The sequence below is a fragment of the Corapipo altera genome, unplaced genomic scaffold, assembly GCF_003945725.1.
Source record: "Corapipo altera isolate COAL_440 unplaced genomic scaffold, ASM394572v1 22b, whole genome shotgun sequence".
Lineage (NCBI taxonomy): Eukaryota > Metazoa > Chordata > Aves > Passeriformes > Pipridae > Corapipo > Corapipo altera.
Genome location: NW_020884876.1, coordinates 11,035,707 through 11,049,445, shown reverse-complemented (window position 1 = coordinate 11,049,445; position 13,739 = coordinate 11,035,707). Strand labels below are relative to the sequence as shown.

The window sequence follows — 13,739 nt, the reverse complement described above, 5'->3', positions numbered from 1 at the left end:
CCTGCTTTAGGATTTAAGCCTCTCTGTCTGGTTTGCAAATCTTAACACACCCACAAAATGCCTAGCTTTAGTCCCAACATCAAAGACTGAAAACATCGGGTTTGAAACTGTTTCTGGCTGATTTCTGTAGCTTCTCTTTTACATCTAACTCGGGCTGTTTCTTCATGTTCATGGTACCTAGAGATGAGTGGTAAAGGTGGTTAAGAGGCAAGATAAGTCTTCCTGTTCCATTGCCTAACTCAAACTCGATGTCATCCCAGAATACAAGGAACAGCAATAAAGATGAGCAAGGTAGCAGGGATCCCAAGCTGAGCAAAACCAGCACTCAGTCAGGCACCAGGATTCCACAATTCAGAAGAGAGAGTGTTCTGTGACCCACTAGAAGAACTGAATGAAAATGGCTCATTACAGATGAGCTTGGGGCAACAGTAGTGCCCAGCACTGCTAAAGTTCTGCTTGAGCAAACAGAAGAAGGAATTTTCACAAGAGCTTTCAACCCAGAAAAATTTGAAGGGTTCCCATACAGATGCCCAAAACCTGACCCTGCTGAAGAGTTACTAGGTTTCCTGATATGTGCCAAGACACTAACTTATTCAAAGTATAGAAGGACCATATCTTCTCAAATAAATTACTGTAAGAAAATTTTATCTTAATCAAGAAATAATTCTCAGAAATATTTGGACTAGTTTCACTAAAGGGGTGCAAAATAATCATATGCTAAGCATGGAAAATTTCAACCACGCATGGTAAGCTGGGGAACCTGAGGAGCAATTGGGAAGACAGCCTTAGATTGGGAAGTATTTGGCAATCTTATTTATATACAGCCATCTTAAGTATAGGCCTCTCTTCTAACAGGACATTGGCTGTGATACTTCAGTTTTGCTCTGAACTTAATATTACTCTAAAAATATATATATAAAAAAAAGCTTAAATAATCTAACAATATAATTTTTGTTCTACAAAACATAGCAAGAACTACAGAAAAAAAACCTACTCATACATGCATATGACAAACTGAATATAAAATGAGGCTAGCAGATAAGTAATTACCTGAAAAAAAACCCCTTAAGTAACAACAGAATTCCCAAACAGTAGTGATAAGATAGTAAGTACAAATATACCTTGTCCTTGAGGAACTCCGTAAAATTCAGCAGCTATCCTTGCTGCTTCCTTACGGTTTCCTTTCACAATGTAGAAATGGCTAAGTATAGCAAGGCTGATCTTCACAAAAAGTTTAAAACAAAAAAGTGAAAGTATAGTAAAGTAGACATTGGATAACTGCTGTGCAAAAGGGCGACTTTCTTCTATGACAGTCATTGCTGCAGCAAAATCTCTCTCACTGTTTGGGTCAGGCTCTCAAATGTGTTGATAAGATCATATGGCTCCAGCCATGCACTCCTGGGAACAACTGGTCCCGAGGAAAGAAAATATCAGCTGGTCATGATGCCTGCTGCTCAAAATATGACGATTATTTATACTGTACATAGTATTGAGTTCACTACCGCTACTGCTAGCCTGGTGATATTCAAGTGGGATAGCAGGTACCAAGATCCTGGATGTACTTATTCCACTTAAAAGGTCTATTGCATTCCAAATTCTGCATTTCTTATTCATTTATTTACCCTATTAATACATTTTAAAATACACCTTCAAAAGTATTATTTTTAAAACCTGCAACTTCAGGTACTAAACCAGGTAATCAGTTTTTTGCTAAAATATGTTCTCCTGCTGCTTAAGTACAATTGCTTTTTTGTGATACTTCCATTTTATGTTACACTAATATTTTTTTCTTATAAAACTAGAACCACATCAGTAAATACTTGAAATACACATTAAACAGATTAATATCTTCCGGCTTTGACAGTTTCTTATTATTTTGTTCAGGTTGAATGAAAGCATCCAGTACACATAGATTTTAGCCTTATACGAAAAACAGTATTCAGAGCAGATGATATGAATAAAACATCTAGATATTTTTATGTATAACACCTTGGAACATCTAAAACTAAATTAATTAAAATGCAGTGGTAAATACACAACATGGAAAATGTCTAATATTTATGATACACATTTCATTGTGTTGCATCATATTATTTTAAACCTATGACATGACAGATTTTATTTCTTGGTCAGTTTTAGAGAGGGGAATCTAGATTCCTCAGATTTTTTAAGAATTCATTTGCTTATATACTATAAAGTTATTACTCACAGTCATCAGCAGTCATGCACAAGTTGTTTCCTTAGTGTGAGTAGTTGCTGAGTTAATTGCTGAGCTGCAACATGATACAAACCGAGGAGCTGAATATCAGAACTAGAGGCCTAAGTGAACTATAATCCTAAAGTAAAGAATCCTGGCAGCACAAGAAAGGGTTCTGTTCTAAATTGTTATATTTTCTTTTAAATAAAAGAAACAGTGTCTTGAATTATAGCTTAAAATACTCTACCCATAGTAATCCTAAATCTTTCTATTCTATCCGGGATTCTCTTGTTTGGTGGTCAGAAAAAAATATTTTAGAATGTTGGCAACTGTCCATCAGGAACAAAGAGTATGATCCAAATGTCACTGCATCCACAGATCCCCCTGACTTCAACAAACAGCATAGCAGATACTAAGGATATAATACAAATTTGTATTCTTGAAAGAAAAGTGGAAAAAATGAGACACTACATCATATAACTCTAGGAGTAATTTATTAGAGTCAGAAACTATAATGTTTTCTGGTAAATACATTAAAAAACCCTATATAAATAAAGAAAAGACAATGATAAAAGGAAATGTGCTCAGAAATAAATATCAAGATTTATAACAGACAGGAACTGAATTGTGGTTACTTTGAGAGAAACAGGCATTCAATATTTTTCTTTGAAAAAAAATTAATCTACTTAAAAGTCAATCATAACTAGAAAAGGCAATTAAAAAGCAGTTTATATATGCAATTTTTTACTAAATTTCATTTATAGGCGTTTTCTCATCCAGTCAGAAAAGAAACTGTTTTCCTCATACCATTATTAGAAGCGGGAATGAGTACTTAAAATGCCAAATGAAAATCCTTGTTTATATTTGGTACGTTGTTATCTGACACTGAATTGAGGTGTCATGTTTTCCACAAGGATAAAAGGCATTATGTTCTGAGCTACCACTGCCAATTTCCGTTTCAATCATTAATAGAAATGGTATTTTCCCTAGTAACACACTCAGTATTGGAATTTCTTACTTCTTCCATATTTTGCTGGTATTATTATGCTTAACTTGATCAGTCCACAGAATTCACCAGCTATTTTAAGTACCTGATTTAAAAATTTACCATGCAGAATAAGAAAAAAACATAAAAACCATTATGTTATGGTAAGCCCTTTTCTTCCTTATGGTGTTTTATGTGACTCTTTTTTCTTGACTTCATATTGTGCCATCTAGTACCTGTGCTTTCCCATCTGGACTTCTCTCATGTTTTGTTAACTAACAAAATAGTCTTTCTTTGTAGGGGCAAAAATCCAAATAATAATTACTATAAATAACAGTTGGAGTTAACAGGAGTGTTCAGAGTTCATCTTCCCCTTATAACACTGTTTCCTGCTTCTTATAACAGCAGTAGGTAAGTCACTGAAAATAAACTTCTCAGGTTTTAGGTAGTTTCCTTCAGGTTGAATTTTTCTGCAAAGGTTCAACAAAAATAAGTTTTAAGAAATCTTCAAAAATAAGGCTGTGTATGCATTTAATATTTCATAAGTGATTCTTCAATAATCTGACAGATTGTAAAACTGTTTTTAGGAACAACATGAAAATTGACCAGGAGGATTATTCCTGTATCAAGGCTCGTCTTCCATCCTTTCAAAAATTTCCTTCTTCAGTGATAAACTACATGAAGATGAAAGAAATCCTGAGTTTTGAGAATTTCAGCTCACACATAGTTATCAGAACCTGGCAAAATTACTCTCATGATATTTCCTTTTTTTTAGAGCTCTATAACTCTTATGTGCCAGTTTAACTGGAAACTCTCTCAACTGCACAGGAGAACCAAGTCTATTCTAATTTCAGGCTACTAAAGTGCTACAGAAATTACCATTACAGCTTGCTGGCAAACTGTGCTGTGAGGCACCCAGTCATGAAAACTGAGCAACTGTTCAGATGTTAACGCCCACACGGCATTTTGGAAGAACCAGCAATGTGAATCCCGAGACCTGAATATAAAATAGTTGAGAGCAAGCCCATGCAGACTGGGAAAGCCAGGAACAGAAAACTACAGCTGCTGCAATAGAAATCATAAAGTAGAAGCATAGGTAAATAAATAAAGGATCTGACAGGCAATGTGATGCCATGAAGAATTTTCTATTACACAGCAACATGAAGTGAATGGAGTTGGGTCTTGAAGCACTGTAGAATAATGAAAACTTCCAAATGGAAATGCACCACCAATATGTAACAAATATAAAACATTATAAAAATATCAAAGACTTTGAAAAGAGCAATGGCTTAATCTGGATGTTGACATTTCCCATATAGTTTTCAATTTGGGAATGAAATTTCTCTGCCTCAATTTTTCACTTATAAAATGGGTAGTATTCTGAAGATGACTTCATTGCTGTCAACAAAACACTCAGATATCCTGATGAAAAGAATACTTAAACTAACTAGGTATCTAATAATTTTTATTTTAATACAAAAATCAGATAAAAAAATCTAAATAAAATTAAATACTGAATGTTCATTCACTTAAGGTCTACAAAAGGGATAGCAGGTGAATTATTTTAGCATTTAGCGTTTTATCATAACAACAACCTGTAATGGTCTAATAAAGATCCCAGATATAGAGGCAAAAACTGGAATCATTTATTGAACACACGAGTGCTATTTAAGGGTCTTGAGGGCTTCCATGCTAATGAGGAGGCAGGGTTATTCCAAACAGGGGATTCCACAATCTATTAGCATTTCGAGTAACAGGGGTGACGTAAGGGGAAAAAGATTTACACAGGGAGGGAGAAAACAATGGGATAACTGATAGCATCATGAAAGTGTCTCTACATCCTGCTGGGGGAGATCAGGACAACAGGATCTTGTCTGATCTTTTAGATGGTGGTTTTTACCCCAGCCTCTGTGGCCCAAGGTTTCCTGTTTAATCCTAGCAGTGCCTTTTCTGTTGGGATCGGAATTTCAGACTGTAACAACAACCTACACTACAGATAAACAATATTTGGATTATTTTTTTTTTGTTTAAGAACATAGTAATACTGTGATAGAAAGGATACCCCTAACCTGACATACCAGCACACTCCCAGCAAATAAAACAAGAACAACGTAGTAATTTCTCTGCTATGCTTCTCCATTTCTGGCAATTAAATATTTAAATTTTAAAACCACTTAATAAACTTCAAATGTTGGAATTTGTGGTCTTAAAATTCCTTTCTAATGCAGCTTGGTCAGTTATCGTTTCTAAAGAACATAATGAATATAATCAAGATAGCAATACTGCCATTTATAATGACTTTAAAAGCGGTTCATTTCAAACTCCAGAGCTCAGACCAAGTAGCCTGCCCTTTAACGCCTTGCTGTGTAGTGGCCAAGTGCAGAAAGAAAGTATTCAGCAGTGGTACCTGTTTATGCTAATTCAAACTGTCCAAAATCTAGCACACCATTTATCCTCAACCAATAATTTTTAGAAAAAAAGGATGCACTACCTTCTATGTTTAATTACATAACCACATTCATAAACTCTTTATTTTAGTCTGGCAATTTTTTCTCTATGCTTTAGCAGACCAGTGTGCTTAATTTTCAGTAAGGCAAGATACACAAGAAAAATAACACAACTGATAGACTATCTATTCTTTGAAGGCATTTTTTTAATACTAAAGACTGTAAAACCCTTAGAAATATTATTTCCTTACAGCATATGTTGTGTCTTTAATTTTGGAAAACATATTTACTTTTAGATGAAGGACTCAAAAATGCTGAGAAGCATGAGCTACTAAAAAGGAAATGCCTATTTCAGAATGAAAAATTACCTGCTTAGTGGCCCACTGATTTGTATTATAATAGGTGTATGGGATGCTAATCCTAAAAATTTTTCCTGACTCCTCTGAAGTTACTGAATGTTGTTCATGTCATTTCCGTCTTCATCTATGTTAAGCAATTTTTTCCACTATTTTCTGTTGAAAGCATTTGAACTGACTAAATCTAGGCTCAGAGGAAGTATTCTAAAATGTATTTCCTCTTTATCTAAAATGTTACCTTAACATTGAAGCTAAGACAAAAGGCAGACATACCATCAAGCAATAATAAAAAATATTTAACATTCATTTCAATAATTCACTGAAAAGAATTATTTACTCATTCATAAATTAAGTATATTATGCATTTATGCTTAGGCACAGAAAAAAACCCCCAACAAATCATATTTAACTGATAGCTACAAGAAATTCAGAAGCTGGAGTGATAGGAAGACATCAAACAGCTGATGAGTCGTTTTCCAAACAGGAACTCAAACCCATTAGAACAACCCAAACACTACTCTTCATAAAATATGAAGAGAAGAGGTGACCAAAGTACAGACTTCGTGCTACTGTTTTGGAGGAATGAAAAGATGAAAAGGTAGAGAACACAAACTTTGGTCCAGAAAAGACCAAACTTGGCTCACATAAGAACTGCTTTTTTACCACATCCCACTGCTATCCTTAGTAATTCTACAGACACTTGCTTGAGCACCATGACAAAGCCAAATTCTCAGCACAAAAACCTGAGAGTTGTGTTGTCAATTGAAGCAAACATAACGCTGTAACCAAACAAATGAAAGGCCTACATCTCCTTTTTACATCTTTTCTTCCCGAATGCCATGTCTATCCAGGATCTACACAAACCATGCAGCGTGAAGTTGTAACTCATTTCCAAAGTTATTTTTCATTCAGATTTCTGCAGTTCTCATAATTCACGTTAGTCTCCTGATCACCCAACCAAAGACTTTAACCAAAGGTCTGTTTCAAAATGCAATGCAATGACATCTTTAGTGGTATAACAGGAAAAAAGAAGCGTATCTTAAAACATGTCAGCCTTCTCTTCTTAGTAGTCATACTCTGACTTTTGACACCCATTCTACTAAACAGCTATGTATTTAGACACCATTTGTCTTCTCTCATAAGACTATAAAACATACAGTTCCTTTAAAAAGCTTTAATGCGCAAAAATCTATCTTATAAAAGTTCTGTTACATATAGTTTCTCTCTGTATTTTGGTGTAGCACATTATTTCCATCAGTTCTCAAACTGCTCTAGAAAGTTCAAATTTATATCTTTGGATGGCTACTTTTTTCCTCCAGTGTATGTATTAAAATCAGTGCTCTGATACAGTTTAGGTTCTATACAAATCAAGTTATTCTGGTGATGAATGATGAAACCTTTCATTTCTAACATAATGAAAAGATTGCTTATTCTACTGCTAACTCTTAAGGAATTTAAACTGAGGGTTTTTGCATTTTTGAGGTGTTTTGCATTTTTGTTGAAAATACTACTCCTGTCTTAGAAAGTAGTTCTACTATACAGACTTGCATATCTGTATGTCCAGAGAATGGAATTACTGGCCAAAGATTAAAAATCAATCAGTATCTCTACACATAACAGACATTCTCTATATGACATGGATTTAAAAGCATGAAAAGTAACTCAGATATTTAAGCAATTATGAAAATCCAGTTTTCTACCTTCCTCAGTTCTTGGTAAAAATATATAGAGATTTAAATCTGTATCACTTTGTTATACACCCACTGGATAGTTGCTTCTTGTAATGGTAATAGATGCCCCTTCAACAACTCCAGTATCAAACAGTCCCTGCTATCACACACAATATCATATAAGCAGTCTTGATCTGCTTTAACAGTCCATCTAATAACTGACAGTAAAATTCTACACAGAAGAGAAGCAGGTATAACCAATCTGCTTACAAGTAAATTCAATCCAAGTTCTGCTAGAAACATAGTAAGTTTGTCCTACAGTATTTGTTGCAGTCCTCTTTGGATATCTAACATAACTCAACTATTAAGGGTATTACAGATGATTCCAAAATAAGTCATGTGTGCACTTAGAGACATTACTAACCCCAGAAACGTGTCAGACAGCAGGCACACACAGCCTGCTGACAGACAAACTCTAGCAAAACTTGCCCCCCAGGAGTTAAAAAAGTTACCACCTCCAGCTGCCCATTCCATTCCTCAGCTAGAGGTTCCTGCCCCTCACTCTTCTTCCTGGAAATCAAGAGAAAGGAATGTGTATTGGTACACTCTTCAGTTCAAAACCTGGCAATTTAAACTGTTCATGAGTTTAAACTAACCTGATGGACTTTACACTGAAAAAAACCTTCACACCCCCTACAGTCCATTCTGGTACAGAGAAAATAATCCCGTGGAAAAAGTTGTAGCAAACTGTGAGGGGAGAGTAATGTCAAAATGCACATAGATGCTGCCTCTTCCTAAGGGTACTTAGGAGTATATGTAGGATACTTTTGATGACCTTATGTACTGATACAGCTGTATCAGTGAAACTTGCAAGAGTCTTCTCATTTTACTTCTCTTTCCCTTTACATAGTTCCTTTCTTGGCTCTAAACAATTTCTTTCACTGCCAACCACACAGATTCCCTCTTCAGAAATTAACTCGACCTCTTCCTTAGGATTGTGGTACCACAGAGGCTGTGCTTTTGGTATTTCAACTAGCTTGAAAGAACTAACTTTATTATTCTCTAGTAACCAGTGCAACCACCTTGTAATCTGGATTCATGTAACTGAACCTGGTATTTTTTGTAGTTTTTACAGTTAATCTTTTCTTTAATGAACTGCAAAAATGTCACAGGTTCTTATTAAATAGCTATTTCTAAACAAATAAGTATATAAATAAATGTGCTTTCAAATCCCAGAAGAGCTATGATGCATAAATTTGGGTTGCATCACATAGACAGTTTGTACATGAGAAATGAACACGACAGAAATTTTCTGTTTTAACTGACAGTTTTCAAAACACCAGATTTCCACCTGTAACTAGTACCTCTCTGTCACTTTGAAACCTAGACCTCTTCAGCTGTTTGAATTGATACTACCTGGTCTTATGAAGCTATTTTGGATCCATAGTAATGTTTTATTTATTTATGTGTAAGACCCGTAAATTATATCATCAAGTTCAAACAATTGTCAATTATTCTAAACTGAAAAGTTTGCTCAAAAAAAAAAATGAGTTGTGAATATTTTGTCATCAATTTGAATTCCTTTCAAAATTGTTAATTTTATTCCAGATTATAGGCTGTCTTTAAACTTTTCTTTAATTAATCTTTTTCTTAAAAAAATTATTTTTATTTTTAAAAAGATTGAAATCATCTGTTTAACTTTATATCCCCTTTTTCAAACTTTCTAGGTTTTCATCTAGACTAAGAGTTGTTTAATTTGTCTCCTTTCTTGTTAAGTATATTTTTGTGCCTAAGAACGTTCTTAATAAAAGGAAATTACAGAGTCAATATCATGACTTGGTAGGGATGGAGTTAAGAGTATATTCTGCAAGCATATGTCACTATACACTGACTCCCATGACTAGTGTTCATAACAGAAAGGTTTTTTCCATCCACTAAAACTGGTATCAGCTAAATGACATCATTGTGACAGAGCCCGTAAAGCATCCTTTTCCTCAAGCTGAGGCATGACAGTCTCTGCTTGGTGCTTTTACAAGAGACATAAAAATACTTTGTGATGAAGAACTCGTAACTGGCTGAGTGAATGAGGTAAAGCCAGGGTGAGGTGGATCAGTAGCACTCAGCTTCTTGCCACAGAATACAAAGGACAATGAAGTGTGAAAGGTTAGGCTGAATCAGTAATGTATTTACCTAACATGGCTTCATATGCCACAGAATGGGCAAGTTTCCCAGGAGCCAAAAATTAACTGTCAGGCTCCAAAACATATTGATTTTGAAGCCAAGAGTGTTCTAAAGTATAAAGTTCATTCTGAAATCAGAAATTTACCCTGAGATTTTCTTGCTGAAGGACTCACAATAATACTATGAAGGCGAGTGAAAATTTCTTCTTGCTTATCTTTTTATTCTCCATACTCTGTAGATCCAAAGCAAAAAAATGGAGATGAGAAGAAGGTTAGAAACAAAACCCCTTCAATGCGGTTTAAAAAGCCTACTTCTCTTAGCCACAGCCTTCTCACACCAGCTGTAAAAATGCCCCACCCAGAAGAGGTGCCAACTGAAAGGAGCCTGTTGCAAGAGACAAAAGTTCCCCAAGCTGCTTGTGGTCACATTAATTTTAATCTTCATCGTCCTACCCAGAGTTGCCTAAGAGGCTGTGTGTAGCTATTGTGTCTTAAAGAATTAACATTTCAATAATTAATAGAAGACAAATTCAAGAAAGTATTTAGACATTTTTGGTAAAAAATCAGATACACATCCCTAGATCAGAAAAGTTATCTATACAGTCTTCATCTAACTATCTAGGTGCCAAAGATGCTACAGATACCTAAACTTTGACCTGCAAAATTAGTCAGAGACTTAAGTCCCAAGAAGACTAAAGGTGCTGCCAGCTGGGCTGAAGTTAATATCTCCCCTTCACTTGAAATTCACAAACCAGACACCCTAAACTGTCAGCCACCCCCACATTCCCATCTGTGTGTACCATATTAGAACCAATATGACTTCAGTGGGAAAACAAAGGACTCATAGTAATCTCTGTTGATGGTCAGTGTCAACACTTGACATTTTGTTTATAGATGATTAAAGGAATCACACTGTAACTTGAACATCTGAGTAGAAATGTATCAACCAAAGAGTGCAAGCTACACTCCCTCCGAAGACTACTAATCATCAGCTGCTGACAGGGATCAATCCTGTTGAAGTGCCAACATTATAAAAAAGAACATGTTTAACAGATCAAAGAGTGCATAAAAACACAATTCCAAAGTAGGATAACTCTGGGGAAGGATAGAAGAAGGAAGAATTCTACATTTCAGACCTGCTCCCAATCCTATCTCTGGATTTTGTTCAATGAGTTTGTAATGAAAAATATGAAATTTCTTGAAATAAGAACCAGCCTGAGCACTGCCATGCCTTAGGTTCACTGCTGGTCTGGCAGAGTACACTGCTGGGGTGTAATGTATACCACTGCATCTTGGAAATGGTCTCCCAAACCCTTCTGCCTCCCCAAGATTCTATAAATTTGTTTTCATAATTATAGTATTTGATCCATTCAGAGTAGCATAACTTATTTAGCTGACAGTGACTTTCAACATTAATATTATGTCACTATTCTTTACAAAATACCAGTTTTATATTTTTCACAGAACAATTGGGAATGTACAAGCAAACAGCTATTGCAAATAATTATCTTCTCCCTTCACAACTGCCTTCTCTGTTTCAAAATTTTTCTCCTACTTTGATTTTTCAAAATTTCAGTCATTAAAAAGCTATAGAAGGTTTCTTTATTCTGAAACAGTAACAGATCAATCCTTGAATAAACTACACCATCTGTCTTCCCCGGCATAATGTGCTTTTAAGTGACATTTATTGAAAGGTTCTACTAAAATAAATCCAAACCTACACAAGCAACAGCCATATTCATTGCCTTAAGAACACATGACTTTGGATAAACCTTTTGATTTTGGTACTTGACTACTGCTTTGGAAATTTCAAAAATTAACTCCTCTAAGTTCTACCTTAGTTACTTAAGTTCTCCCCAACAGCCACTTCTTTTATTAAACAAACAGTTGCTTAATATGAAAAACTCTAAACAGCAACTATAAGAACTAAAAGCAAGAACAAAGGCAATTAAGCCTTTTGTTTGTAGAGACAAGAAAAAAATAATGTTCACAGTTGAATTATCTTTTTGATTGCAGCAGACATTTTACAACTTCTGAAACCTTTAGGTTCCCCTGTTAGCGGTAAAAGCTTCCTTGATGCTTCTAAATCTTCATATATTTTGGGGAAAAGCACCCACTTTTCAGTAAGAGTTACCTAAGGTTTCAATAACAATATGTTCTGGTACATAAATCATCACGATAATTAATGTTTGGAAGAGCACAAAATAATAAGCCAACAAAAAACTTTAAACAAGAAGCTCTCTGTGCTGCTGGAATTCTTATGGAACACCAGGGAGGCTGAGAATTACCAAATGCAAACTGGTAAGGAGCTTACCAGCAGGACACTCCTAAAGAGCCTCCCCTCTTCGGGCCTGAAACTGATTTCAGAGGGGCAAATGCAGGGACACACAGAAACCAACTGCATAGTGGAACACATGGTCCCAAAAGCAAGGAATGTCCCCACAAGTACTTTAACACCCTACACTTAATAATAATGCTAAACAGACATGTTACAGGTTCCTTGGTCTGAGTGGAAACTAAAAGCATGAGTATGATCTTTTTCCTTTTCCGATCCCTGACTTTTCTTCCCTGAATCCCAGACCTGACTCTTGGCTACTGGGAGGAAAAGAAACAGCAGCATTACGACAGAACATAGGTATTTCAGAATGGCCTGACAGTCACCACCTTCTTCCTATCCCTTCAGTCACCATGAGGCCTTCCACCCTTTCAGACCCCTGCGTCTGAACTCCTGTTCCTCCTCCAGCATTTGCAACTCTGAAACCTTAGGACTGGGAAGAGGAAGTTAAATATAACTAAACCACTGCTGACACCTGTTGTCAGCCCTGAGAAATCTGCATTAATCGGGCCTGGTATACTTAATACAGTAAAGTAAGGGGTGGGAACACCAAAAAACCCTCAACTCAAACCATTGTAGAAGCTCTCGCTCCCCTTGGTTCTCACATTCATAATGTTGCAGGCCCAGGAAGCAGGAATGGGCACCAAGTAGGAGCCTTGGAAAGGAGTTAGAAATCACCTCACTACATAAATTAAGCTTTGATAGCACCAATTTGAAGTGGAATTTCAACCAAATCGGCAGAGTAACGTAAAAGACTGCCTCTCCCTGAAAATGATGTGGGATCATCGAGCCATCTGGTAAAGAAAAATATTCCAGTAACCTGCACAGCTACTAAATTAGGTTTCTAGGCAATACTGAGAATGTGTGTAACAATGTGGATATGAATAGGAACATCCTACAAGAAACAAGGTAGGGACTGGCAAATCACAATACCAGTGAAAGCAAGATATAGACTTCAAGTGAAAACACAAGCCTTCACCTCTAATGTTATTTACATTTTATTACACAAACGAAAAAAATCCACCAGAGGAACAAATACCAACCTGACTCTAAAAACCAATGCCTTGGAAACACAACAGGTGACAAACAGTTCAGAAAAGGAAATGCTCCAGTACGCAACAACCCTTCATTTTCTCAAAGTTACCAAGAAACTAGGACAAGAACGTATATACTGCCGCAGTTAATGGCGAGAGCTGCAGGCAGCTCCCCCAGGGCCGCTCCCAGGGCACACGGCTGTGCCTTCGCCCCGGGCCCGCCACACCGGAGACCTCCCACGGCCACGCAGGGCAGACAGGGAAAATAAACCACCGACAGCTAAACGGTACGCAACCGAGCGGGCACGTCCAGTCTCCATGTGTTTTTCTCTTCTGTACACCAGACGTAAGCAGAAGTGCCGTACGAGCAGTGCTATGAAACTCAGTCAGGTTTGGCACGCCACAGCCAAAGGCCACACAACCTTTGTCTCTGCGGACTCCCCAGTGTGAGCGGTACCAGAGAAGGTCCGTCCCGGCCCTGAAGCGCGGACAGGGAAGCGAACCCTGAGCCCCCGCACCGCCGCCATGCCGGTGC

The 13,739-nt window shown here is 36.6% G+C and overlaps 1 protein-coding gene across 5 annotated transcripts in view; it reads right to left on the bottom strand.

Moving 5' to 3' along the window:
• ASB5 (ankyrin repeat and SOCS box containing 5) overlaps nt 1-13,739 on the bottom strand; it is a 40,065-nt gene that overhangs the window by 25,946 nt on the left and 380 nt on the right. For 2 of the 5 annotated variants that reach the window (XM_027635592.1, XM_027635597.1), the window contains exon 2: nt 8,171-8,225. The exons of 1 other annotated variant lie outside the window; for it this stretch is intronic. In XM_027635592.1, coding sequence (XP_027491393.1) covers nt 8,171-8,184 — 14 coding nt within the window. In that variant the 5' untranslated portion in view covers nt 8,185-8,225. Of the gene's footprint in view, nt 1-1,121; nt 1,374-8,170; nt 8,226-13,739 lie in introns of those variants that run through there. 2 more of the 5 variants (XM_027635591.1, XM_027635596.1) reach the window with 2 other exon arrangements.